Source organism: Salvelinus namaycush, chromosome 19, assembly GCF_016432855.1.
Source record: "Salvelinus namaycush isolate Seneca chromosome 19, SaNama_1.0, whole genome shotgun sequence".
NCBI classification, from domain to species: domain Eukaryota; kingdom Metazoa; phylum Chordata; class Actinopteri; order Salmoniformes; family Salmonidae; genus Salvelinus; species Salvelinus namaycush.
The window spans coordinates 13,149,653-13,177,442 of record NC_052325.1 but is presented as its reverse complement, the minus strand read 5'-3'; the positions used below and the strand labels follow the sequence as shown (position 1 = coordinate 13,177,442).

Below are 27,790 nucleotides of genomic sequence, written 5' to 3'. Positions count from 1 at the left end.
TAGTGATGGCCTATAACATTAGCCGGCACGCCCTGAAACTCGACAGGACTTGTTGGGGTATGCTGCTATGCAGTAAAAAATGAATCATCTAACACATCCACATAATCTAAACATACATTAAAACGGAATTACCAGAGGAATTTAAGCAGTAGGCTATATTGTAGGAGTATGGTGACCCCTAAAGTCTACAGTCACATGACCTTGTGGTCACCAGTGAATAAAGAATATTTTTCATTCAGATGTACATTGCATCCGGAAAATATTCAGAAACCTTAACTTTTTTGGCATTCTGTTACATTACAGTCTTATTCCCCCCCAACCCAACCCACACACAATACCCCATAATGACAAAGCGAAAACAGAAGGACAACCATCTCTACTGCACTCCACCAATCAGGCCTTTATGGTAGAGTGGCCAGACGGAAGCACATGACAGCCTGCTTGGAGAAACCAAGATTGAACTCTTAGGCCTGAATGCCAAGCGTCTTGTCTGGAGGAAACTGGCACCATCCCTACGGTGAAGCATGGTGGGAGCATCATGCAGTTGGGATGTTTTTCAGCGGCAGGGACTGGGAGACTAGTCAGGATTGAGGGAAAGATGAACAGAGCAAAGTACAAAGAGACCCTTGATGAAAACCTGCTCCAGATCGCTCAGGATCTCAGACTGGGGCGAAGGTTCACCTTCCAACAGGACAATGACCCTAAGCCACAGCCAAAACAACGCAGAAGTGGCATCGGGACAAGTCTCTGAAAGTCCTTGAGTGGCCCGGACTTGAACCTGATCGAACAACTTGACAGAACTTGAGAGGATCTGCAGACAAATGGAAGAAACTCCCCAAACAGGTGTGTCATACTCAAGACTCGGGGCTGTAATCGCTGCCAAAGGTACTTCAAAGTACTGCATAAAGGGTCAGAACACTTATGTAAATGTGATATGTTTATTTTTAATACATTTGCAAGAATTTCTAAAAAACTGTTTTTGCTTTGTCATTATGGGGTGTGTAGATTGAAAGGGGAAAAAACAATTTAAATCAATTTTAGAATAAGGCTGTAACGTAACAAAATGTGGATAAAGGGGTCTGAATACTTTCCGAAATCACTGCATCACCAGTGTGGATGTAAAATTGTTAAAGTAGTATGGAGCACACCCCCGACTATGCAGAGAGCATAGTATGAACGGATATACCAAGAAGTGGCAGAGCATATTCCCATGAATGAGAGGAAACACTAATTGCTACATTCTGATATTAATATCTGTTGAAGTCAAAGGAGAGAATACATTTAAGCAATAAGGCCGAGGGGTTATACCAAAGCTAAGGGCTGTTCTCGCAACACGGAGTGCCTGGATACCACCCTTAGCTGTGATACTGTATATTGGCCATTTACCACAAACCCCCCAGGGTGCCTTGCTATTATAAACTGGTTACCATCATAATTAAAAAACGTAAACAAATACATTTGCATCATATCAGCATCCAGGAGTCAAACTAGTTTGTAATTTTATAATTAAGCTATAGGACCTGAGGTGGTGCGGTATATGGGAAATATACCACGACTAAGGGCTGTTCTTATGTAAGACGCAACACGGTGTGGCTTTGCTACACGGACCCACCCCGAGGAGCCTTATTGCTATTATAAACGGATTAGCACCGTAAGCAGTAAAAATAAATATTTGGTCATACCCATGGTATAGTCGGATATACCATGGCTTTCAGACAAATCAGAATTCAGGGCTCGAACCACCCAGTTTATAATTGAGATTATAGCACTAGTCTGGTACATCAAGTGCATCATAAATGATCCAAGCTGATAAACAGGCATTTTATATTCCCTCCACCAGCAACAACCAGTCTGCATGGAAACAGAAATAAAAGTCTTTGCTAGGTAAAACTCCGTCTTATCTCAGCTCACTGGTCACCATAGCAACACCCACCCTTAGCATGCGCTCCAGCAGTTATATTTCACTAGTCATCCCCAAAGCCAACACCTCCTTTGGCCGCCTTTCCTTCCAGTTCTCTGCTACCAATGACTGGAACAAATGCAAAAATCACTGAAGTTGAAGACATATCTCCCTCACTAACTTCAAGCATCGGCTGTCAGAGCAGCTCACAGATCGCTGCAGCTGTACACAGCCCATCTGTAAATAGCCCATCCAACTACCTACGTCATCCCCATACTTGTTTTGTTTTTTTCTGCTCTTTTGCACACCAGTATTTCTACTTGCACATCTTCATCTGCACATTATCACTCCAGTGTTAATTGCTAAATTGTAATTACTTTGCCACTATGGCCAATTTATTGCCTTACCTCCTTACTTCATTTGCACACACTGTATACAGATATTTATATTGTGTTATTGACTGTACGTTTGTTTATCCCATGTGTAACTCTGTGTTGTTTGTGTCGCACTGCTTTGCTCTATCTTGGCCAAGTCGCAGTTGTAAATGAGAACTTGTTCTCAACTGGCCTACCTGGTTAAATAAAAGGTGAAATAAAAAATAAAAATAAAATACATTACAAATACAAAGTGTATGTTACAGAATATTTTATTACGATAACAACTAGACAGGATTTTAGCGGACAAAGCGCTGTATAGGTGGCAGGAAGCAGAGAAACATTCCCATGCTTCTCTGGACGGGGCAATGGACTTAACTATCTCTGATGATCTTGGTCAGTTTGTGGATCTTTGTCTTGGTGGACATGTCCACATACTTATCTCCTATGCTGACAATCATACCACCCAGGATGGATGCGTCAGACTGGAGGAAAGAGAAAAGTAATACAAGTTAAAGCACCATTCAAACCATAGGCATATCAGCATGTTCCAGATTAGTGCTAGCCTGACAGTCCTAAGCCTTTGCATACACCAGGTGTTAGGTAGGGCTGGGCAATATCGACATAATATATCAAAGTATTTTTCTCATTTGACGGTATTTAATGTTTCTGAATAATAATAATATTCCTGGCAGTCCCTGAAGTGCATCCTGTTGCCTTTGCTGATATTAGTCTACAGCTGGTTTCACTCCAAAAAGGTAACCAACCTTGTCCATCGGTATCTACCATTGGGGGTCCAAAATGTGGTGAGGTAACTTTTCCCTTCATCCAAACAGCATACCTGCCAGTACTAATTTTTTTGCATCCATTCACAAAAATATTTGTTTTTTCCAGGCTAGGAAGTACCTCTTCAATAGTATGTATTTGGTCATGTACCCCACATAAGGCTTTGTTCAGGGCACTTGGATCAAGGCAGACTTATTTTGCCTGGCTTTTCCACCACAATCATGTTGCTTATCCACTTAGTAGGTTTGGTGACCTTCGTATTGACACCCTGTTACTCCATTGAATCAACAGCCTTTATTATCGTTTCCTTCAGTGGAGTGGGGATTTGGCGGGGAAGTTGTTGAACTGGTCTGACAGACTCATCCACCACTAGGTGGAGCTCACCTCACAGATATTCCAACCCTTCAAAAATGTCCTCAAACTGTTTCAGTATTGCCTCTGAGGTGTTCAAGTATGATGGGACATTTAGTTTTTCTTTAGTGCTGACATGATGAACAACATGTTGGTGGTTGAGCTGTATTAACTTAAGCTTTTCACATGTTTCTGCTGAAAGGAGAGGCTTTTGCAAAGTTTTCACCATTTGGAACTTTAGCACATAGGTTTCCGCATCATGATTGGCTTGTAGTTCACACTCCCCTACTGGTGAAATAACCAAGCCATTGTACAGCCTTAGCCTTGCTTGGTTGTGGCTGGAGAGCATGTGCCAAGACCAAATCGGGCACTTTCGCTATATAACTAAAAATGCGTGTATGGCAAAACCATCAGTAGAGTTTAAAATGCGATGGAAACCCATTTAACTTCTATTTTCTATTCACTACATGAGAATTTAACTGCAAGTTATTTATGTGCACTACGTCATCACGCACAGCCTTTTAGCCACAACTAATCAATTTGATTTAAACACATCTCTGGTGGGGGGGGGGGGGGGGGGGGGGACTGTGTGAATGAATACCAGTATATATATATTTTTAACAGTTTTCCGCCCTGCCCTACCAGGAGTTGACAGCAGATAAATCCTTATTGTGCCACCGAGGACACGAATTGAGTATGGTCTCACCTTGGTCTCTAGTATGAGAGTCTCTCCCTTTGCCAGGAAGCCGTTCAGAGCCACCTTCAGCTCTGCCAGGTTAGCTTCATCCAGGGGCTGTGTCATACACACAAAGATCAAATCAAACACTATAATAACTAATATGGAACTTGGTTTGACAACTATATACAGTTGAAGTCGGAAGTTTACATACACTTAGGTTGGAGTCATTAAAACTCGTTTTTCAACCACTCCACAAATTTCTTGTCAACAAACTATAGTTTTGGCAAATCAGTTAGGACATCTACATTGTGCATGACAAGTAATTTTTCCAACAATCGTTTAGAGATTATTTCACTGTATCACAATTCCAGTGGGTCAAAAGTTTAAAAACACTAAGTTGACTGTGCCTTTAAACAGCTTGTAAAATTCCAGATAATGATGTCATGCATTAGAAGCTTCTGATAAATGATGTCAATTAGCCTGTCAATTGGAGGAGTACATGTAGGTGTATTTCAAGGCCTACCTTCAAAATCAGTGCCTCTTTGCTTGACATCATGGGAAAATCAAAAGAAATCCGCCAAGACCGCAGAAAGAAAATTGTTGACCTCCACAAGTCTGGTTCATCCTTGGTAGCAATTTCCAAACGCCTGAAGGTACCACATTCATCTGTACAAACAATAGTACGCAAGTATAAACACCATGGGACCACGCAGCCATCACATCGCTCAGGAAGGAGGCGTGTTCTGTCTCCGATAGATGAACGTACTTTGGTGCGAAAAGTGCAACTCAATCCCAGAACAACAGCAAAGGACCTTGTGAAGATGCTGGAGGAAACAGGCACAAAAGTATATATATCCACAGTAAAACGCGTCCTATATCGACATAACCTGAGAGGCTGCTCCGCAAGGAAGCCACTGCTCCAAAACCACCAAAAAAAAGCCAGACTAGTTTGCAACTGCACATGGGGCCAGATATCGTACTTTGAGAAATGTCCTCTGGTCTGATGAAACAAAAATAGAACTGTTTGGCCATAATGACCATCATTATGTTTGGAGGAAAAAGGAGGAGGCTTGCAAGTCAAAGAACACCATCCCAACCGTGAAGCACGGGGGTGGCAGCATCATGTTGTGGGGGTGCTTTGCTGCAGGAGGGACTGGTGCACTAAACAAAATAGATGGCTTCATGAGAAAGTCAAATTATGTGGATATTGAAGCAACATCTCAAGACATCAGTCAGGAAGTTAAAGCTTGGTCGCAAATGGGTCTTCCAAATGGACAATGACCCCAAGCATGCTTCCAAAGTTGTGGGAAAATGGCTTAAGGACAACAAAGTCAAGGTATTGGAGTGGCCATCACAAAGCCCTGACCTCAATCCTATAGAGAATTTGAGGGCAGAACTGAAAAAGCGTGTGCGAGCAAGGAGGCCTACAAACCTGACTCAGTTACACCAGCTCTGTCAGGAGGAATGGGCCAAAATTCACCCAACTTATTGTGGGAAGCTTGTGGAAGGCTACCCGAAACGTTTGACCCAAGTTAAACAATTTAAAGGCAATGCTACCAAATACTAATTGAGTGCAGGTAAACTTCTGACCCACTGGGAATGTGATGAAAGAAATAAAACATTAAATAAATCATTCTCTCTACTATTATTCTGACAATTCACATTCTTAAAAAAAAGTGGTGATCCTAACTGACCTAAAACAGGGATTTTTTTTTACTAGGATTCAATTTCAGGAATTGTGAAAAACCGAGTTTAAATGTATTTGGCTAAGGTGTATGTAAACTTCTGACTTCAACTGTACAACCACAGTGTGTATGTGTGTATGGTGGTGGGTCACCGTACATGTGCGGTGGTGACAGTGCAGATGACCTCGCCACGGTGAGCGCTCATCATTTTCGCAAAGGCGCCAACGACATCTGCGGTCAGGGTCAGGCGACCATTATCTGCCAACACAGCTGAGGAGAGAGGGGAACAATGAAACATCAGTGGCTTAGCCAGTAGCCACAAATAACATTTGCACAAACTGCATTTGCATTCAGTAACATTAGTAAGGGTGACGATGTTCTCATAACAAAAGCAAAAATACTCAACTATTTCTCCTAATCTCTCCTTTGTATCACTAGTTAATTAAGATCATTAGTGAGCAGTAAACAGTACTCTTAGCTGACATTTACTTTATATTCCGGTATCAACTAGCCAACCAAAAAGGTAGGTTGTCACTACTTACCACAGCCAAAGTCATTACTACAATTTCTCTTAAAATTTGATTTTAAACCTAAAATGTAACCACATTGCTTACCTCATGCCTAACTCCAACCTTAAATATAGACCAAAAAGCACATTTTTGTTTTCATGAATTTACACAACTTTGACTGCGTCTGTGGTAACTAGTGGAGACAAAAAAAAGGTATGGAGTAACATCCATATCGCTTTTTCCAGTTCAGATGGTCAAGAGAGTCAGAAGACAAGGAAATTAAACAGTTTGGTAGATGAGGCTCTTGACAGCAGAAAAACAATGTCATCCTCCCCAAACCAGCCCCATTTATTTGTCTTACACAACAGCAGTTTCCAGAACAAGAGTGCACTGTGGAGTATGACTTAGTTAGGCTGGGCGACTCACTGATGAGGTTAACTGTTATTGGGGAGAGATTCGCCTTAGTCATGGCAGCACCAAAGAACTTCAGCTTGAGGCTGCGCTTGACATGAGGGTTCATCACAATACTGGACAGCTTGGGGTCCTTGATCAGAACCTGGTTGAGAGAATGAAAAGACAGAGAGAAAGAGAGCTGGTCAAAAATGATAGTGGCCGCAGTCAGTGCCTAACAAACTAATGTATGTTTCCCTAGTTAATAGAGAGTGTATATACACATTACACACAAGTGGACAGAGAGTACTAAGACAGGAGAGAGAGGTGCAGTGGATAACTCACCGACAACGTCCTCATCTCCTTCTCGACTTGTTCCAGTTTCTTCTGCTTGCTGGCAGCAGAGAACAGGGCTGTGGCATAGCGGCCTCCGACCCCATACACGTCGATGGGGGGCTAAAATAGAAAACGGACACAAACATAAGCAATAACCAACCACGTACTTGAACCACAGACATTGCTCAAGCTGTAGCGTGCGTGATAATCATATTACCAAAGGACATGATCAGTCATAGAACAGAATATTGCACTGATCAGATGACAAGGGTAATTTGAAGTTGAACTTCATAATTACTTACCCTGATCAAAGCTTGTCGGAGAACCGACGTGCTGAATTGACGCACCTGAAGAAGGATAGAGATGATAAAGGAAATGATTAATACATAACAGTGACGTCTGGAGTGCAGTAGCTGTTAGTTTGCTAATGAAGATAGCTTGCTAACTATCAAAATCGTTTTGAACTAGCAAAAAATCTTGACCACATTTTCTACAATGTCATGCGCCTGTCTTATGGACAACAGTAAACAGTAATGTCATTGCTCCGTAGCAAAATGACAAATAAGCATAACTAGGTAGCTAGCTATATTCAACAAGCTAGCGGGCTGTCATTAACATTAGCTAGTTAACGGTAGCGGAGCGGGCTTGTCAAGTTCACAGAAGGCCTCGCGTGTTGTGCGTTGATAACTATTTCTGCACGACATCAAAACAATGCACATTGATCCATTTTGTGCCAATTAATAATATACATACATTCTCAAATTAACAACCCAGCCATGAATCGCATAACATTCACGTTCATCCGAAAGTCATACCTGCAGCCCCAGTCCTAATGCTGCCATTTTCTTCAGACTGTAGGTCAACTTCTGCGCATGAAAGCTGGTCGCAAAAGAAACACGTATATTCTGAAGCGAGAAGCATTATGGGAAACGTAGTTCGTATGTCGATATAGTGGAAATGTACTTCCTAAAAGTGTGGCATATGGATAAGCAGCTCAGACAAGCCCTAAGAATATGTTGTGGAGCACTCAGGACCTCCTCGGTGGCAGCAATGCAGGTACAGTTGGGAGAGATGCCGTTAAAGTTAAGATAGACAGCAACAAACCATGACATATGGGTAAATCTAAAAGGACATAAGATTGCATATCCTACAAAAAAAGGTACTCCTAGAGTAATGGGAAAGTGAACAAAATTTGAGTACAAGTTTTGGGTGGATAGGCAATGGCACGGCGAGAGAGATGGGGTTGATTGGGAAGGAGTTTAGCCCCTCTGTGTGTCTTCCTGCTATCCCACTGGTTGCACAGGGGGTTGGTGGCACCTTAATTGGCTTGTGGTAATGGCTGGAGCGGAGTAAGTGTGATGGTATCAAATACATCAAACACATGGTTTCCAAGTGTTTGCCATTCGATTTGTTACATTCCAGCGATTATTGTGAACCGTCATGCCCTCAGCAGCCTCCACTGCTTGGTTGCTCCCTCAGCCAGGGATAGAGCTAGGTTGCTTGAGAGGGTAAGTTGTTAAGGAAGGAGTAGATTCTGTTGTAAGTGAACATTTAAAAACACAATACTATGCTTTCTTGAATATATTCACAGATGGATCTATAGACCCTAAAACTGGGAGGACAGGTGCAGCTTTTAGTGTTCCTGAGTCTAAGGTGGCAGTGACAAAATGAACAAAGGATAATTTATCTGTTTACACAATGGAGTTGCTGGCCATACTCTTGGTTGCAGAGTCGGTGGAGGAGGTGAGGCCAGACAGGGTAGTCATCTACTCTGACTCCTGTGCAGCACTGATAAGATTAAATTAATTTGTGTCTCAGAGCAGACAGGATGTGTTGTATGAGGTTTTGCAGTGCTTGTATAGGGTGAGACAGATTGTGGTATTTGTGATGTTCCTGTGTGCACCAGCTCATGTGGGAGTAGAGGGGAATGAGGAGGTGGATGTTATCGCCAAGCAGGCTCTTAAACATCCTAATGTTGAGATGGAATTGTCAATCAGTAAAGAAGAAGCCAAGGGGTTGATAAAAACAGTAGTTAAAAAGAAATGGCAAGAGTTGTGGAAAAGGAAGAGAAAGGGAAGACACCTGTATAAGATACAGGAAAAGGTGGGAGCAGGGAGGTCCTCAGGTCGAGAGAGAAGGGAGGAGTGTGTAATCAGAGACTGGGACACACAAGGCTCAATAGTGTGTCCTACCTTTGAAATTGGTAGAACAACTGCAGACTGGGAGGTGTGATCATTGTCAGGAGGAGATGGAGACAGTGGAACACGTTCTATTTCAGTACCAGCAATATGGGAGGGAAATTAAGTGATTGTTAAGGAGTTTAAGGAGTAATGGGGTTGAAGAGCCAACATTAAGTGAACTGCTGGGGAAATCTTCAGGGGATGTAGTATTTAATTATGTATTTCGTTTCCTTAGGGAGATGAGAATATTAGGTAGGATTTAGACCTTCCCTGTCTCTGGTCCACACTCCAGTCCAGTTGGTGGCGGTAATGGCACCTTAAAGTTGGTTGCCAACCGCCATAAAAAATACAGAGAAGAAGAATTTACTTCCTAGACCTAAAAAAATAGTAAGTGGAAATTCACTGTCCTTGTCAGATACACTTTGGCAGAAAAGCAACCAATTTAATTTGTTTAAGCTATGTGGCTCAGTTGGTAGTGCATGGCGTTTGGAACGTCAGGGTTGTGGGTTTGATCCCTACGGGGGACCAGTACAAAAATGTATGAAGTCGGTCTGGATAAAAGCGTTTGCTAAATGACTAAAATGTAAATGTGTGGGACAATACTATTTTCTCATCAAGGCCATATAGTTGGCTACTTATCAGGTTCTCAGAAAGTGTTAAAAATTAGGCCTATGTAATTAAAATAGGAGCTCTGTTTTATATAAAGCTTATAAGTGCATTCTTGCTGATATCACCTCATGTATGTATTGACACAGGCCTAGTTGTCCCAACATAACCTGTATGAAGATACTGTCAGACTGTGTCAGTATGTAGTTTAGGGGCCGAGTGTAGATGGATCCACATTGTTTAAGCATTATGTATTTCATACTCACAGATGCGCAGTGACACAGCCAAAGTGGCTTCTCCAGACATCTTACGCACCTTTCACCATGATAAAACATGCCACTTATGTGTGCGCTGAACTGAAGGGTTTATCATTGCATACAGGTCAACATATCTTGACTAAGGTATAATTTTAATAGTCTTAAATTTGTCAAGTCCTACATCAGACAGAGTCTATTTATTTATCAGAGAGAATGGCAGGAGCTAGTAACTAATCAAAAGGCGTAAGGTTACCTGTGTGGTTCCTACGCCTGTGCCCAACGATTGAATACCCTTACACTGTAAATTGACGTAAATGATGGACGCATTGAATGGGAGACCCAGCTGTCACTGTATTGTGTTATTGAGACAGCAAATAACTTTAATAACTTATCAAATGCATCCCGTTTATCTCCCCCATATGCTATGACATTACATTTTAGATAGATGCATGAGTTGTATGTAGCCTGTTAATAGGTCAGATTAGGCTATATGCCGATATACATTTCTGGAAAGTTGAACACTTTGAAGGAAGAGTACAAGGGTTTTACAAGTTAATATATCCAAAAGTGCCAGTTTCTAGATTGTTCAGTTATTACCATTCCACTGTTAAAGCTCATTATCAACCAGGATATGTAAACTAGTCGGTTAATTAGGCAAAGTAGGGTTTAAGGCAATTTCGACCTAAGTAGCCTAACAGGTTCACTTACAGTAAGTAGCATGCATTCTGAGTCGGTTGTTATCCGAAAAATTCAATTGCGCCTCAAAACAATACGGTATTTCAATTCCAGGCTACTAGAATTAGAAGAATAACCAATGGGCGTGTTGCATTTGAAACGTCACATGTGTTTTACCAAAGATTATGGATAAACTAACAAGATACTACATGTCTCCTCGCCCTAACAATGGGAGTCGTCCACAAAGCGGACGACTGTCTAGCGCCCGCCAATACGTTCTTTGGATTGCTGTATAAATCTCATTATTGTAGTTAAAAAAATATTCGACGAGGGTTGTTGACGTCAACCGGCTGTATGGAGAGAGATGCTATGCTACTAGCCTCATGTCATGAATATGCATATACATCTCGAGGCAACTCAAATGTGTTTTTCTCAAAGTAGCCGGGATGTCACGTGTCCAAAGCAGTACATCAGTAACAACTTAAGCATTACGAAACTTCTATTTAATCAAATTCGACACTCTCATTGAGCTACATACAAAACCTAATGATTTTCCGCCGAGTTGGGCCTCTCTCTTCCGCTTCCTCTCTGGTATTACACATGAAGGGCGTGGCAATGGGGAAGAAGCAGAGTCGATGCTTATAAAGTGCAGCTAGCTACCTTGTGTGTTAAAACTAATTGCTCCGAAACAGAGGACACGAACTATCGCTACATCGGAAGAACTGACGCAGGAAGAGACACATACATACTGTTGCCAGAAAAGCAGGCTCAGACAGTCGCATCCTGAACTTGTGGTTTGATGTAGCCTACATTAGCTACAATATAGCGGAGTATTGTAATTGCAATGGTGAGTGTGTATTTTTGTGATGGCCGCCCGTTTTAATTTGTAGCCTAGATAATGTAACTGACGCTAGAAAAGCAGAAGGGACAAAAGATGGTGATGGAGAAAGTTTAGCGCTTAATTTACTATTGTGCATTGAATATAGGCTACTAGGTCAGGGTCCTATTCTATTTGACGAATTCAACCACACTTGTTTTACTCAAACTACGACGAGACTACATATATGGCCTACCTCAATTAGATATACCCTCCTTGGCAATGCGGAAGATGCGCGTAGTCTTTTTCTAGAATATTCCGCCGCTGTTGTGTAGCGTGCCACATGTCGTGATAATACTTTGACTATATTGCACTGATCCTCATATCTCTCTTACAAGTATCATGTTGATACCATTTCTTCAAAGTAGATAAGGCCAACTTTCACGAGCTGTCTTTGTCCCTCGTAGTTGTGCATATTCCTCTCTCATGCGGTCTGTGTATTTAGCGTAGATTTGTATATAATGACAAGATGCTCATGTCTATGCCTTGACAATGGGAGCCGTCCCAAAGGCGGGAAGACAAGTTGCGTCCAAAATAAGGCCATAGAAATGCATTGTGATTATTTTGGAAAGATATTGACAAGAGTAGGAACCTCTTTCTCTCTGAGCTGGGACGAAAACTAGCGCAATGGATTATGGTCATTGTAGTTAATTACCACGTTTCTGCGCTGAACTAGGTAGAATATTTGCTTAATGAAAACTACATTTCTCGTTTATTATTTGATTTCTTTCTAGAGGAACGGCACGTTCGGCTCAAAATAAATAAAATGTATTTCAAGTATTTGAATCGACGTTGGTCAATTAGCTGTTTTAAAAACAACAAACAATATTGCGGCAACAAAACCAAAAATTGGTTAATCGGTCAGCACTAGCTGTAGACGATGATGCTGAAGGTGACCAGAAATATTAATCTAAAATATCGTATTGTCTATTAAATAATTAGCAATGCTTGCCTCTGGGATAATGACTTGGTTGGGGGCTGATGTAATCATAATGCGTCTGTCATGATTGAAAATTATTGTGTAATACATGAATGAGTGATTTTATTTGTATTTTTTATATATATTTTAAAAATATAATTACTCCTTATTTAAACACTAGGCTATGTAGGCATTTTTGATCTCTTCACATGGACTGAGCTGCTAGACTTTTTGGTTTGAAGCTCTGAGATGGACATGGCTCTTTCTCTTTTAGGTTTAGCCACTATTTAAGAGATTGGAGTGAGGGCTAGAGAAAGTTACTGTAAATATGGTTTTTAAATCTGTTACCATGCCCAGTTTGAGTGTGACCTAAAGTCATCTGATCAAGCTCTGTTTTGATGACCTGTTTCTCAGAAATGTTGCGTGTGTCCCTTTCGGAAAGTATTCAGACCCCTTTTTCCACATTTTGTTACATTACAGCCTTATTCTAAAATGTAACTAAATTGTTATATTTCCTCGTCAATCGACAAACAATACCCCATAATGACAGTAAAACAGATTTTTTTTCAATGTTTGCAAATGTATTAAAAATTAACTGAAATATCACATTTACATAAGTATTCAGACCCTTTGCTATGAGACTCAAAATTGAGCCCAGGTGCATCCTGTTACCATTGATCATCCTTGAGATGTTTATACAACTTGATTGGAGTACACCTGTGGTAAATTCAATTGATTGGACATGGTTTGGAAAGGCACAACTGTCTATCGAAGGTCCAAATCAATGTGTAAATAGCTGTGCATCGACGCTCCCCATCCAACCTAACGGAGCTTGAGGATCTCCAGAGAAGAATGGGAGAAACTCCCCAAATACAGGTGTGCCAAGCTTAGTGTCATACCCAAGACTTGAGGCTGTAATCACTGCCAAAGATGATACAACAAAGTACTGAGTAAAGTATCTTAATACTTATGTAAATGTGATTAAGTTTATTTTTAATACATTTGCAAAAATGTCTAAACCTGTTTTTGCTATGTCATTATGGGGTATTGTATGTAGATTGAGAGGGGGGGACAATATTTTTTTTATCCCCTTTTCTCCCCAATTTTCGTGGTATCCAATCACTAGTAATTACTATCTTGTCTCATCGCTACAACCCCCGTACGGGCTCGGGAGAGACGAAGGTCGAAAGCCATGCGTCCTCCGAAGCACAACCCAACCAAGCCGCACTGCTTAACACAGCGCGCCTCCAACCCGGAAGCCAGCCGCACCAATGTGTCGGAGGAAACACCGTGCACCCGCCCCCCTCGGTTAGCGCGCACTGCGCCCGGCCCGCCACAGGAGTCGCTGGAGCGCGATGAGACAAGGATATCCCTACCGGCCAAACCCTCCCTAACCCGGACGACGCTAAGCCAATTGTGCGTCGCCCCACGGACCTCCCGGTCGCGGCCGGCTGCGACAGAGCCTGGGCGCGAACCCAGAGACTCTGGTGGCGCAGCTAGCAGGGGGGGACAATTTAATCAATTTTAGAATGTGTGTCACCTTTCTTGGTTCCCATCTGACACAGGCTCTAATCAGGTGTTTGTCTTTGTCTTTGCTGTCTTGCAGGAATGTAAACTCTAGGCTATACTAGACCAGAGGCCTGCTGCATCCTCCCTTAAAACTAGTGTTCTCAGTGCAGGTGGATTGCACCCCCAAATGCAGACACCCCTAGTGAATTTGACCTGACGGTGGATACTACAGCTTCCGTCCAGACAGCAAACCAAAGGATAGAGAATTTTTATTGCCCTTCTGTTACGCTAAAACTTGGCTTTGACTTTTGCAGGGTTCAAGGGAGTTTTTCAGCCGTTTTGAACCAGTGGTTCCGTTTAGCACTCACAATGAAGATGGGTACGGCTGTCATGGAGGCAGCAGACATTGCTGTGGTGGTGCTGTACTTCATCCTGGTGCTGAGCATCGGGTTCTTCGCCATGTGGAAGGCCAACCGGAGCACGGTGAGCGGATACTTCCTTGCGGGACGCTCCATGACGTGGTGGGTGATCGGAGCGTCCCTGTTTGTCAGCAACATCGGCAGTGAACACTTCATAGGCCTGGCTGGGTCGGGAGCAGCCAGCGGCTTTGCTGTGGGAGCATGGGAGTTTAACGCTCTTCTCCTGCTGCAGCTGCTGGGCTGGGTCTTCATACCTGTGTATATCCACTCTGGTGTGTACACCATGCCGGAGTACCTGTCCAAACGTTATGGGGGCAATAGGCTAAAGGTGTACTTTGCTTCCCTTTCTGTGCTGCTCTACATCTTCACCAAGATCTCTGTGGACTTGTATGCCGGGGCGCTTTTCATCCAGGAGTCACTGGGCTGGAATCTCTACCTGTCCATCATTCTGCTCATTAGTATGACCGCACTGCTTACGGTCACCGGCGGCCTGGTTGCGGTCATGTACACAGACACCCTCCAGGCAGTGCTGATGATTGGTGGAGCTCTCAGCCTGACCATCATCAGCCTGATCAAGGTCGGTGGTCTTGAAGGGGTTCGGACCAAGTACATGCTAGCTGTCCCAAATGTAACGGCTATCCTGGCCAGTGGGAACTTCACCCACTCACCCTCCTGCCGCATCGAGCCCAAGCCAGACTCCCTGAGGATCCTCCGGGGCCCGCTGGATGAGGACATCCCCTGGCCTGGCTTCCTCTTAGGTCAAACTCCAGCTTCCATCTGGTACTGGTGTGCTGACCAGGTCATCGTCCAGAGGGTGCTGGCTGCTAAGAACCTCGCCCACGCCAAGGGCTCCACGCTGATGGCTGGCTTCCTGAAGGTCCTGCCCATGTTTATTATCGTTATCCCCGGGATGATATCCCGGATCTTGTTTGCAGACGAGATAGCCTGCATTGGGCCAGAGCACTGCCTGGCTGTGTGTGGCTCTAAGGCGGGGTGCTCCAATATCGCCTACCCGCGGCTGGTCATGGCAGTGATGCCTGTGGGACTGCGAGGGCTGATGATGGCTGTGATGATTGCGGCTCTCATGAGTGATCTGGACTCCATCTTTAACAGTGCTAGCACCATCTTCACCCTGGACATCTACCAGAGTGCTAGGCGTGGCGCGTCCCATAAAGAGCTGTTGTTGGTGGGCCGGCTGTTCGTGGTGTTCATGGTGGTTATCAGCATCGCCTGGGTCCCTGTCATCATCGAGATGCAGGGCGGCCAGATGTACTTGTACATACAGGAAGTAGCCGGATACCTAACCCCGCCCATTGCCGCCCTCTTCCTGCTGGGTGTGTTCTGGAAGCGCTGCAACGAAAGGGGTGCATTCTGGGGCGGTATGACCGGGTTTGCGCTGGGTACCACCCGGCTGATCTTGGCGTTTATTTACCGAGAGCCTCCCTGTGACCAGCCAGACGACAGGCCTTTCTTCATCACACATGTCCACTACATGTATGTGGCTGCTGGGCTGTTCTGGGTGTCTGGACTGGTGGCTGTGGTCGTCAGTCTCTGCAACCCTCCTCCAGATAAGGAGCAGATCCGCACCACCACATTATGGGGCCTGCGTAACATGGGAAAGCTTCTCCTCAAAGACTGTGAGGAGATGTACAAGCTGACGGATAAGAGCCCTTTGCAGTTGAATGGGAATGGAGGCCTCTATAAGGATCTGCCCCCAGACATCTGCAATGCTAGGTGTCTAGATGGGGAGGACGTCAAGCTGCTAGCTCCGCCTTCTGACTTTGACCCCGCGACTCCCAGCGGCGAGACAACCCCGGAAATGACACTAGCAACGCCCACCACCCAGTTTGATAACGGGCACCCAGGGCTAGTGCATGCAGAGGAAGGTTGTGGGGATGAGGAGGGTGGGAGGTGCATGCAGCTGTTGGAGTGGTTCTGTGGGTTTAAGGAAGCGGCATATGATGCCCATCCCAAAAGGACAGTGGAGGACGAGAGAGCCGTTATGGAGATGCTGTACGAGCCACCCAGAACCAAACTGCTGCTCAACTGTGGCCTGTTTCTCGTCTGCTCATTGGGAATATTCCTATTTGTCTACTTTTCTCTATAGACTGGGCCAAAGGAGGGGTTGTTGGGGATTGTTTCAAGGGAAGTTACAATTTTCTAATATTTTATGAATCTGAAGTTTAATATTTACAGTGCAGCTTCCTAACAAGGATTCACTAAGCTTTTTGAAATCATTCTTTTGAAACAATTGAATCTTCTGTCTTGTCTCAAAACTCCGAACCTCTTCAACTCTATCCTGTACTTGTCATTTTTGTAAAGTGCTTGTTGTTAATGTGACTGACATATCTATTGTGATTTATAGAACTGTGGTATTCTATTTGAATGTGTGACATTAGCATTATTTATATTCACTTTTTATATTTCCTTGAACAGTTGTTTCTGTGCTAAAAGTGTTATTGGGACCATTGACTTTGTAGTGATGTTAGCTATAGCACACCCATATATCTGAATGTCTATGTACTTTGAAAATGTACTGTATGTGGTATACGAATAGTGTGTTCAGACTTTCCATGTACTACTATGTTACTATATCCTTATCAGCACAATTGGTTAAGATGGGTGAATTCCTTGTTTATTACAGCTTAATAGTGTGCTGCTGTGTTATTCCACCAGCTCTTCTATCGAGAAAGTTTAAGAAACCATTTTAAGGCCTTTTTGTTATGCAGAGATTACCTCAAAGCCACCACCCTCTACCACAGATGGAGAATAAAACTCATAAGTGTTTTCCCTTCCTAATAGCATTATATATGGTGATTGCAAATGCTTAGAATTTTTACCAAATTATTTAGTTAATGTTTGTCCTATTACTTTTTATTTTCTGATGTTTCCAATTCCTAAGAATACCCAGGTGAGTTGCTGTAGAATGTGTAAAAATGATTTTCTTAAGTATAAAGATGAAAGTTTGTCAACATGAAAAACTCTACTTTTTATTATAGACTTATTGTAGCATTGCAAGGAATGGAACATACAGTATCAATGCTCGTAGTTTGTCATGTGTTTATGATTAGGTTAATATTTGCAATTTCTTACTGTTTGTCTGAATGTTGTATCTTCCACAGTTAATGTCATGACATTTGTTCAGTAAGCTATTTTGGTAACTTAGTGGCAGAACACTAAAACCAAGCCCTGTTTTTTGTGTCTTTTGTTTGACCTTTATTTATACTGAACAAAAATATAAGCTGACAAGGTAAAAATCTGTCGTTCTGACCCTGAAGAAGGCAGTTAACCCACTGTTCCTAGGCCGTCATTGAAGATAAGAATTTGTTCTAAACTGACGTGCCTAGTTAAATAAAGGTAAAATAAACACAACATGCATTTGAGTGAAACCTCTTACCAAATGTGTCTTAGTGTTCAATGCTGAAGAAAATGTTTTTGTTTTACAAGAAGACAAAACAATGCTAATTTGAGCAGTGAATGCTATGGTTATTATTAAGCCTTGCTATTAATTGGCTAATGTTTTGTAGTGAAATAGTGGCAACTCTTCAATAGCGTACCCAATGGAGATTCATTTGCAACGTAGACATGCTATTTCAGACCTGTACTTGTTTTGCTGAAAATTAAAGCTTCGCTAACCATCCCTGTTCCGAGTCTGATAAAAGGAGGATTACAGGCGGACTACACCGCTCGCGTCGCAAAATACATTTTGAAATCTATATTATTGCACCCACACTGCTCACGCGCGCCAACGAGCGTCTGCGTTGCTAAGGGCTAAAATAGAAGTCAGTTCTATTTCTGACGCAGATCCCGCTGCAAGTCCTGCTTCTCCCATCTCCTCATTGGTTTATAGAAGCAGGTACCCACATGCCATCTCCTTATTGGTTATACCCACGTGGGTGACTGGAGACGAACAAGGTCAGTGGCGGTAATGCACCTAATTTATGAAAGTTGCCAATCGCATTATAAAGTCAAGAGAAGAAAAGGCCCGGAAGGATGAGAGATGACTAGAAATGATTCGGTTGACCGTTTTATGTATTAATTGGTGAAGTAGAGGACATGGTAAATAAGACAAATTAGCTAGCAAGTGCAAGCTAGTTAGCTAAATTGCCAAAAATGTTAAATGCTTTTCGGCATGTCCCCAAATTAATAAAATTGGTTCAGAGTTTGATATTTTAAGTTGCGTGTCGTGATCGCGTTTGGTGTTGGGGGCACAAAATACATTTATGCACGATGGCGCACACGCGCAGCCAGTTTGGGTTCCGTGTTATCATATATATATATATAGGCTTAAATTGATTGAACAGGAGTTACCAATCTAGGCAACTATTTGTCCGTTCTATTTCTATGTATTTAATCTTTTGAAAAACTGGATTGAGACGAAAGCTTTAAACGTTTTCTTTTTCCGATAAATTTTAGTTTTAGAAGTCTACAAATAAAGTTCCTGTGGAAAATAAGTAAATGTATTTATTTTAAATGTAAAGGGTATAAAAATAACATGGTTGTCATATGACAAGTTCATAAATCACTGTCTACACTTAGACACACCCTCGTCCACTTATCTTTGCCTTATGCCCTGGGGGGAATCCCCGTCGCTATCTTGGCGGGTGGTCCAAATGATAAGCCGAGCAAGGGATGTTTGCAACGTAAGCCCCTCAGCCCTCGTTTGTAGTCGGCTTTGCGTGTACAATTATGTTCACTCTGGGCCTGAAACTCCCCATAATTAAATTCGCGACGATTGTACATCCGCAAAGAAAAGTCAGCGAAAACTTAACATCAATGGATAAGTCAACATACATGTGTAAGTAAAAACGAAAGCAAATAAGTTCAATTGTGCTACTAATGCACATGATGGCACAAACACTTATCGTAAATGTGTTGTCTTTTGGAAATTGTAGGGGGAAAAAATAATTCTTCAGAAGTTCCAGCTAGACGGGCAAACGTTAGTTATCTAATTAATTTGCTAGCTATCATACAGTAGGCATATATTAAATATATAAATTGTTAATATAAGTGGACATGCGCTCATAATTGACTGTAGCGTATAAAGCACCCACAAGGTGGCTGAAAACAATCATCGCGGGATGAACGATTGACGAATTTCTGGCCAAGGGTGGTCCATTTAAAAACAATAATTCATTCCTCCCTTGCCCTGCAAGTGTATACTCGTCAAATGTCATGATACGTCATCAAATGTGTCCACTTAATTTGAGGGCTGAGGGGATAGGTTGTGTCTTTTAAGTGTTTCCCATGAATCCCTTGGGCTTAGTACCTCTGTGGCACCTGACTGACGGGTTATGTAACGCTATTATTAATTTTTTCCAAGGCTGGAGGGGATTGGATGATTCAAGGCTTCTTTGCAGATGATCATTTTCTCAGGAATGTCTCACATCAGCTCTCCAGTTTCAAGTTGTATCTTTCACAAGTACAGTTAAATGGTTAACTTGCAAGCCCTAACCAACAGTGCAGTATTCAATATCAAAATAGTATAACACACCAAAAAACACAAGAAATAAGACCGGAAGCTAAACTCGGGGAAAAAAGAAACGTCCTCTCACTGACAACTGGGTTTATTTTCAGCAAACTTAACGTGTGTAAATATTTGTATTAACATAAGATTCAACAACTGAGACATAAACTGAACAAGTTCCACAGACATGTGACTAACAGAAATGAAATAATGTTTCCCTGAACAAAGGGGGGTTCAAAATCAAAAGTAACAGTCAGTATCTGGTGTGGCCACCAGGTGCATTAAGTACTGCAGTGCATCTTCTCCTCATGGACTGCACCAGATTTGCCAGTTATTGCTGTAAGATGTTACCCCACTCTTCCACCAAGGCACCTGCAAGTTCCCGGACACTTCTGGGGGGAATGGCCCTAGCCCTCACCCTCCGATCCAACAGGTCCCAGATGTGCTCAATGGGATTGAGATCCGGGCTCTTCGCTGGCCATGGCAGAACACTGACATTCCTGTCTTGCAGGAAATGACGCATAGAACGAGCAGTATGGCTGGTGGCATTGTCATGCTTGAGGGTCATGTCAGGATGAGCCTGCAGGAAGGGTACCACATGAGGGAGGAGGATGTCTTGCCTGTAACGGACAGCGTTGAGATTGCCTGCAATGACAACAAGCTCAGTCCGATGATGCTGTGTCACCGCCCCAGACCATGACGGACCCTCCACCTCCAAATCGATCCCGCTCCAGAGTACAGGCCTCGGGGTAACGCTCATTCCTTCGACGATAAACGTGACTCGTCAGTAAAGAGCACTTTTTGCCAGTCCTGTCTTGTCAAGCGACGGTGGGTTTGTGCCCATAGGTGACATTGTTGCCGGTGAGGACCTGCCTTACAACAGGCCTACAAGCCTCTCTCAGCCTATTGCGGACAGTCTGAGCACTGATGGAGGGATTGTGCATTCCTGGTGTAACTCGGGCAGTTGTTGTTGCCATCCTGTACCTGTCCCACAGGTGTGATGTTCAGATGTACCGATCCTGTGCAGGTGTTGTTACACGTGGTCTGCCACTGCGAGGACGATCCACTGTCCGTCCTGTCTCCCTTTAGTGCTGTCTTAGGCGTCTCACAGTACGGACATTGCAATTTATTGCCCTGGCCACATCTGCAGTCCTCATGCCTCCTTGCAGCATGCCTAAGGCACGTTCACGCAGATGAGTAGGGACCCTGGGCATCTTTCTTTTGGTGTATTTCAGAGTCAGAAGAAAGGCCTCTTTAGTGTCCTACGTTTTAATAACTGTGACCTTAATTGCCTACCGTCTGTAAGCTTTTAGTGTCTTAACGACCATTCCACAGGTGCATGTTCATGAATTGTTTATGGTTCATTGAACAAGCATGGTAAACAGTGTTTAAACCCTTTACAATGAAGATCTGTGAAGTTATTTGGATTTTTATGAATTATCTTTGAAAGACAGGGTCCTGGTTACTGAGTTTATATACAGGGACAGTGCCAGCTTTCTCCCTGCCTCCTCCATATCTTTATCATCCTCCACTGTTTCTTCTCCCTCTCCCTCTGTACTTTTCCACAGTAGAGTGACATTCCTGACGTTTGCAGTAAAACACTGCTTTTAAGTCAAACAAATGACTTCATACTTTGTAACCATGATTATAGAATACACAGTCAATGGAAGGCCTGATGAGTGAGTCCTACGGTATGAGTGATGTTCCATGGCTCAATGAATGAACCAGAGGAGACTGCTGAGGGGAGGACAGCTTATAATAATGTCTGGAACGGAGTTGTTGGAATTGCATCAAACACATAGAAACCACCATGCATATGATCAACACCTTTGTACCACACTCATATGCGTTTCAAGCCTATTTCATTTCTATGGAAGCCACACAGGAAATTGCGACGGGGATGATACACATGAACACTGCCTCGCTAATAAAAGTAAAGCTCCAGGGATTCTGAAAGGGGACAGGTGACAACGTAACAGAAGCTCATTGTCATCATGGTGTTGACCAAACCAAGCCACAACCTCACCTATTGGACTATTCACAAAAATATGATTTTCAAATGGTTGTGTGATATTCCTACAAGTATCTATATTTAGCTGGCCATGCTTCAACACCGCTGTTAATATTCTCAGCTAGCCTAATGAATGCCTGTTCTTGGTTGACTAAGCTCCCTGTTTCATCTGAGTGTGTACATGCTGCCTGCAGGGTGGTATTTGACCCTCTGCTGCTGCTGTGTCAATGGTGTCTCAGTCTCCCGGGTGGCGCAGTGGTCTAGGGCACTGCATCGCAGTGCTAGCTGCGCCACCAGAGTCTCTGGGTTCGCGCCCAGGCTGGGCTGGGTTCGCGCCCAGGCTCTGTCGCAGCCGGCCGCAACCGGGAGGTCCGTGGGGCGACGCACAATTGGCATAGCGTCGTCTGGGTTAGGGAGGGTTAGGGAGGGTTTGGCCGGTAGGGATATCCTTGTCTCAGTATGTAAAAAAGGTAATGAAATGTAAAATGTAATGAAATGTAAAATGTAATAAAATGTATGCACTCTACTGTAAGTCGCTCTGGATAAGAGCGTCTGCTAAATGACTAAAATGTAAAAAATGTAAAAATGTCTCACATTCTCAAAGTGAGTGAAATCCACAGGATGTAACTGTTTCTCTTATTGGTTGGGATCAGTCATCTGCCCCTCCCCAGCAGAAACCAATGATATCGTCATCCTCGGTGGAAAATTACTGGCAATCAGGCCACTCTTTGTTTATTGTTGTTTATTACATTAGTGTTCGTTCTTTTTCCTGTTACTCTTGTTGGTAAAAATGTAGGTAGGCAATATTACAAGTATATTAAATATAAATACACAATATTTTAAGAAATCATTATAGTATGTTAAAGTCAATTACACCACTTATCAGTCTAGCTCCGGAGTTCTGTTCTGCCTCCACGAAGACGCTCATGACAGGGTTGAGAAGAATCGCCTCAAGGTCTGGTTCTGACAACAATACACCAATCATGTCACAGCAGGGCCAGACGTGGATAAGAGAGAGCTCCTCTGAACTTGTCTAAATCTCTTGCGTGAAGGTTAACTTTTTTACACAGTAGTCACTTTCCATGATGTGTTAGAGACGACAAAGCTGGATGGATGTTGGTGATCTACCTGCTGCCTGTCACTCAGCAGAGGTTCAACTGCAGAGCCATCAGAGCCCACTCCCCACCAAGCTTAGAGAGAAATTCACTGGGAACATCACATCATCCTAACAATACATGTGTGTGTCAAAGCCCATCAGAGCCCACTCCCCACCAAACTGAGAAGGAAATTCACTGGGAACATCACACCAACAGTGTTCCCTGGTTAGTCAGTGACTTGAATGCTACATTTTTTTTAAATTAATTTGATATGCAGTACTCTGTACAGTAAACTTCCTTATGTGATTGAGAATGTCCTACAACAGTGAGTGAGTCATTGACCAATGGTTATTAGAACATAAACACGTCACAGGTATTCCCACTCATGGGGGTGACAGTCCGGAATCAACCATGGCGGGAATGTGGTTTGAGCACTAACTAACGCTGTGGAATATACCGCAAACACACAACCAACGCATTCCATTCATACCACACACTCCTGACCAAACTATGGGCGGCGTGTCTGGGATTCAGCAGATCCAAAAATTAATCCACAGAAAAAAGACCTCAATGGCAAAAGGAAATATTTACCTCTCTTTGGAATCTGTGTTGGAATGAGCAGTCTATTAGGGACATCGGAATCAGTGGACAGTCATTGAGGCTTATCATAAGCTCAGCTCACTTAGCTAGTAATTTTCCTCTTCATGTATCTTTTGATTTAACATTCCACAGCCAATGATGTTTTGACAATGTACATAGTTCCTCCTGTGTGCATAACATTGGTGGTGTGTGTGGTGAGGCAATGACGTTGTGAAATAGGGACACGGGACAGAGACACAGGAAAAATTGGGTTTGGTAAATGGAGGTTAGGTCTCAACACGCACACAGACACACACAGACATATGTACACAGATACAGGACATGCATAATTCCATGTGGGATTGTATAATTGGTACCTTTGACTCACAGACACTCAACCCTCAAAGCTGTTTACTGTTTATGCGAGCACAATAATAGCATAATCCAGGCATGACTTCATATATACACAAACACCATACTTAGGGCTCTATTCAATCCGTATTGCTGAAGTTCAGCGTTACAGCGTGATTGAAATTTAAAGGCAATGTTCCTGCGTTAGAGGAGACTGCATTCACGGTAAATGCTGCATATGTCGGCTCAGTTGTCAAAATCGGAAATGTACGTTTCTGTCGCGCAATCTGTAACTCTTCAGCGATACAGATTGAATAGAGCCCTTACACATGCATGCACGCACATGCGTGGCACAGACCCATACACAAACCAAGCACATTTAAAAAGGTCTACTACGCATAATCACTATGGCAGCCATGTGGTTAACTGCGTGTTTGTGGGCATGCGGAGCATCCATTTCTCTGATTATGTAACATGAGTCTCTAATAGGAGGTCCATGACACATTGGTTCCTGTGTTGCTGCTCTCATAACATAGTCCTTCCTCCAGCTCTCCTCTGTTATTCCGGTCAACCTCTGACCCTGCCTGTGCGTGTTACGTTTTTAATTGTCCTTCCAGTCATCTTGGGGTAAGACGTATCAAATGACCTTCCAGTGTTGTTATACCTCTCAATTCCCAACAACAGATTGTTGGACACACCGATATTAGACACCTGACCCTTTGAGATGAGAGAATAGAGCACACTGTGAATGCATGTATTGTACTGAACATTAGCATATCTGTAGATATATTTCACTTGCGCAAAAAAGATAGTGGTGGTGGTGCAGGGTGAGAGGGCTAACCCTTCCATGTAGTGGAGCTACTATACAGTGGTGCTCTCTGATCCCTCCCCTGATTACACAGACTAAGCTGATGGTAAACCTGTGTCATCGATCACATAAAAGGCCTCAAACTCATACCAGAGTGTGCTTGTGTGCGCGTTTGCTGGCTCTCAGCCACATCAAACAGTACCTCAGATTTATTAGTGCTGTACCGGTCATGTTTCATGTCCTCCACCCAAGAAGAGTGGCAGGGGTGTGACCATGGGAACAGGTTCAGCAACTTTCCTCTACTCTTTTCCCTGGACAACACCGAGTCCTGTCTGGTTATGTACAGTAATACACTATAACCATCCTCAGGTGAACAGCTTAAGGCCTAATACAAATCTGTGAGGAACTGGTGAGGTACAGCCGGTTCCGAGCTCTTGCACCTTGGGTCAAAGAGAGAGCTAGGTGAAGCCAAGCTCCAGAACCTTAAGGGTCCAAAGAGAGAGCCAGGTGAAGCCGAGATCCAGCACCTTAAAAGAGGAGTAGGATAGAAAGTAGGATAAAAGTCCTAATCCTTGCTTCATTTCCACGCCCCAATTCAACACTAACCCTAACCCTAACACTAACCCTAACCCTAGCTTCATTTCCACGCCCCAATTCAACACTAACCCTAACCCTAGCTTCATGTCCACACCCCAATTCAACACTAACCCTAACCCTAACCCTAACCCTAGCTTCATGTCCACACCCCAATTCAGTCCTAGCCATAATATGAACTCTTATGTTCAACCTTAATGTATGTTTAACCCTGGCTCAACCCTAAACCCTCCGAATGCCCAATTTAATCCCTGAGGTACACGTGGTGACAGTACACCAGGAGAAGTTGTCTGCCATCTAGTAGCAAATGTGGGTACTGCTATGGAATTTCACAAGCAGGAACATTGTAAGTACTAGGTGAATTTCAAAAGGCAGACTTTGCAGCAGGCTATAGAACAGCTCCACTACTAGCGCCAAACTTTACCTAAACATGTTTGCAAAGACTATTACACTTAACACTATTGTCTTGAATGCTAGCATGTTTGAGATCCTTTTTGAGTACATGACTTCAAGTATTACAACTTATTCCACAATTGATAGTATTGCCACTGTTTAGGAATCCAATATAGGCTACAGTGTGTGTTTGTGTGGCAGGGTGAGAGTGACCCTCAACACTCTACTCCCCTTTCCATATCAGCTGAGCTTGATGCTTTTCTCAAGGTCATCAGAAACACTTGCGCACACACACACACACACACACACACACACACACACACACACACACACACACACACACACACACACACGCAAACACACACACGCAAACACACACACGCAAACACACACAAGCAAACACACACACACAAGCAAACACTGTAGATCAAATATGAGTAGTGTTTCTTTTTGTACCTGTCTGTCTGTCCTAGGCTGAGGTTGGCTGGTTAGTTGGTCGATTGTGTGGTATTTCTCTCTTTCTCGTCCTACTTCCCCCCTCCAGGACCCAGCCTCTATTTCGACGCCTGTGATTGTAACATCTTCTCAACCTCTCTGGAGCGATACAGGAAACCCTGAACAGGTCAGATGTTTTCTTGTTTAAGTCACAACTGGGCGGTATGAAGGTTCACTGTCTGATTCTGTATGTACAGTATGAAGGTTCGCTGTCTGATTCTGTATGTACAGTATGAAGGTTCGCTGTCTGATTCTGTATGTACAGTATGAACGTTCATTGTCTGCTTCTGTAAATACAGTATGAAGGTTCGCTGTCTGATTCTGTATGTACAGTATGAAGGTTCGCTGTCTGATTCTGTATGCGCTGTCTGATTCTGTATGTACAGTATGAAGGTTCACTGTCTGATTCTGTAAATACAATATGAAGGTTCATTGTCTGATTCTGTATAAACGGTATTGTCTGTGTATGTGCTTGTTAGTGTATTCTTATATGCAGATTCAGTGCACAGAAAGACAGTACAATGTCAATGTCTTCACCTCTGTCACTGATCAAATTCACTCTCTTTACCCCGCCCACCAGGTGATCATGCTGCCTAATTGGTCAAACATGACCCTCCACCTGGAGGACTCTCTGACCCGTGCCCTGGGCCATTATCTTGACAACTGGAGCCGGAATTCCTCGAAGGCAGAACAGGCTCTGGACAACACTCTGGCAGAGGAGAACTTCAGGAACGTCATATGGTATCTGATAGTGATGATCGGAATGTTTGCCTTCATCGTTGTGGCGATCCTGGTGAGCACGGTGAAGTCGAAGCGGCGTGAGCATTCTAACGACCCCTACCATAAATACATCGAGGAAGACTGGACCGCCCAGCTCCAACAGCAGAGCTTCGTCATCAACAACCCCACGGCCAACTAACCCAATGTATATTCACATGCCATATACAAACACCAGTGATGGAAAAGTACCTAATTGTCATACTTGAGTAAAAGTAAGGATATCTTAATAGAGAATGACTCAAGTAAAAATGAAAGTAACCCAGTAAAATACTACTTGAGTAAAAGTCTAAAAGTATTTGGTTTTAAATATACTTAAGTATCAAAACAAATGTAATTTCTAAAATATACTTAAGTATCAAAAGTAAAAGTATAAATCATTTCAAATTCCTTATACTAATAAACAAGACTGCACCATTAAAAAAAATATATATTTACAGATAGCCAGGGGCACACTCCAACACTCAGATATAATTTATAAACGAAGCACATGTGTTTAGTGAGTCTGCCAGATCAGAGGCTAAGTGTGTGAATTTGACAATTTTTCTGTTCTGCTAAGCATTCAAAAGGAAAATGTATGGAGTAAAAAGTACATTGTTTTCTTTAGGAATGTAGTGAACTAAAAGTAGTCAAAAATATAAATAGTAAAGTACAGATACCCCAAAAATCTACTTAAGTTGTACTTTAAAGTATATTTACTTAAGCACTTTAACCACTGACAGACACACAGGCACACACACATGCACATAGAGAGGAATATGAATAC

General features: G+C 43.0%; 3 protein-coding genes across 3 annotated transcripts; 2 read left to right on the top strand and 1 right to left on the bottom strand.

Moving 5' to 3' along the window:
- Positions 1-2,528: 2,528 nt before the first annotated feature.
- On the bottom strand, positions 2,529-7,900 carry LOC120063741 (ATP synthase subunit O, mitochondrial-like). The gene is made up of 7 exons (XM_039014038.1): positions 7,826-7,900; positions 7,313-7,357; positions 7,020-7,130; positions 6,711-6,840; positions 5,933-6,045; positions 4,118-4,204; positions 2,529-2,759 (listed from the first exon to the last, which is right to left on the bottom strand). The coding sequence occupies exons 1-7, from the start codon at positions 7,850-7,852 to the stop codon at positions 2,649-2,651; spliced, it is 624 nt and encodes a 207-aa protein (XP_038869966.1). The 5' UTR covers positions 7,853-7,900; the 3' UTR covers positions 2,529-2,648.
- Positions 7,901-11,334: 3,434 nt separating this feature from the next.
- Positions 11,335-17,646, top strand: LOC120064152 (sodium/myo-inositol cotransporter-like). Its single transcript, XM_039014525.1, has 2 exons — positions 11,335-11,575; positions 14,348-17,646. Exon 2 carries the CDS (start codon positions 14,403-14,405, stop codon positions 16,557-16,559), a length of 2,157 nt encoding a protein of 718 aa, XP_038870453.1. The 5' UTR covers positions 11,335-11,575; positions 14,348-14,402; the 3' UTR covers positions 16,560-17,646.
- An 8,543-nt stretch (positions 17,647-26,189) lies between these two features.
- LOC120063740 (potassium voltage-gated channel subfamily E member 2) lies at positions 26,190-27,312 on the top strand. The gene is made up of 2 exons (XM_039014037.1): positions 26,190-26,374; positions 26,828-27,312. Exon 2 carries the CDS (start codon positions 26,834-26,836, stop codon positions 27,164-27,166), a length of 333 nt encoding a protein of 110 aa, XP_038869965.1. The 5' UTR covers positions 26,190-26,374; positions 26,828-26,833; the 3' UTR covers positions 27,167-27,312.
- The last annotated feature ends 478 nt before the right edge of the window (positions 27,313-27,790 follow it).

Bases quoted from the DNA above. Each gene is read 5' to 3' on its own strand.
- LOC120063741 (XM_039014038.1), bottom strand. From the start codon at position 7,852: ATGGCAGCATTAGGACTGGGGCTGCAG. The intron at 7,131-7,312 runs GTAAGTAATTAT...TTTCTATTTTAG, and splicing joins TCCGACAAGCTTTGATCAGG to CCCCCCATCGACGTGTATGG. The intron at 6,046-6,710 runs GTGAGTCGCCCA...CTCTCTCCTCAG, and splicing joins AATAACAGTTAACCTCATCA to CTGTGTTGGCAGATAATGGT.
- LOC120063740 (XM_039014037.1), top strand. From the start codon at position 26,834: ATGCTGCCTAATTGGTCAAACATGACCCTCCACCTGGAGGACTCTCTG.
- LOC120064152 (XM_039014525.1), top strand. From the start codon at position 14,403: ATGAAGATGGGTACGGCTGTCATGGAGGCAGCAGACATTGCTGTGGTG.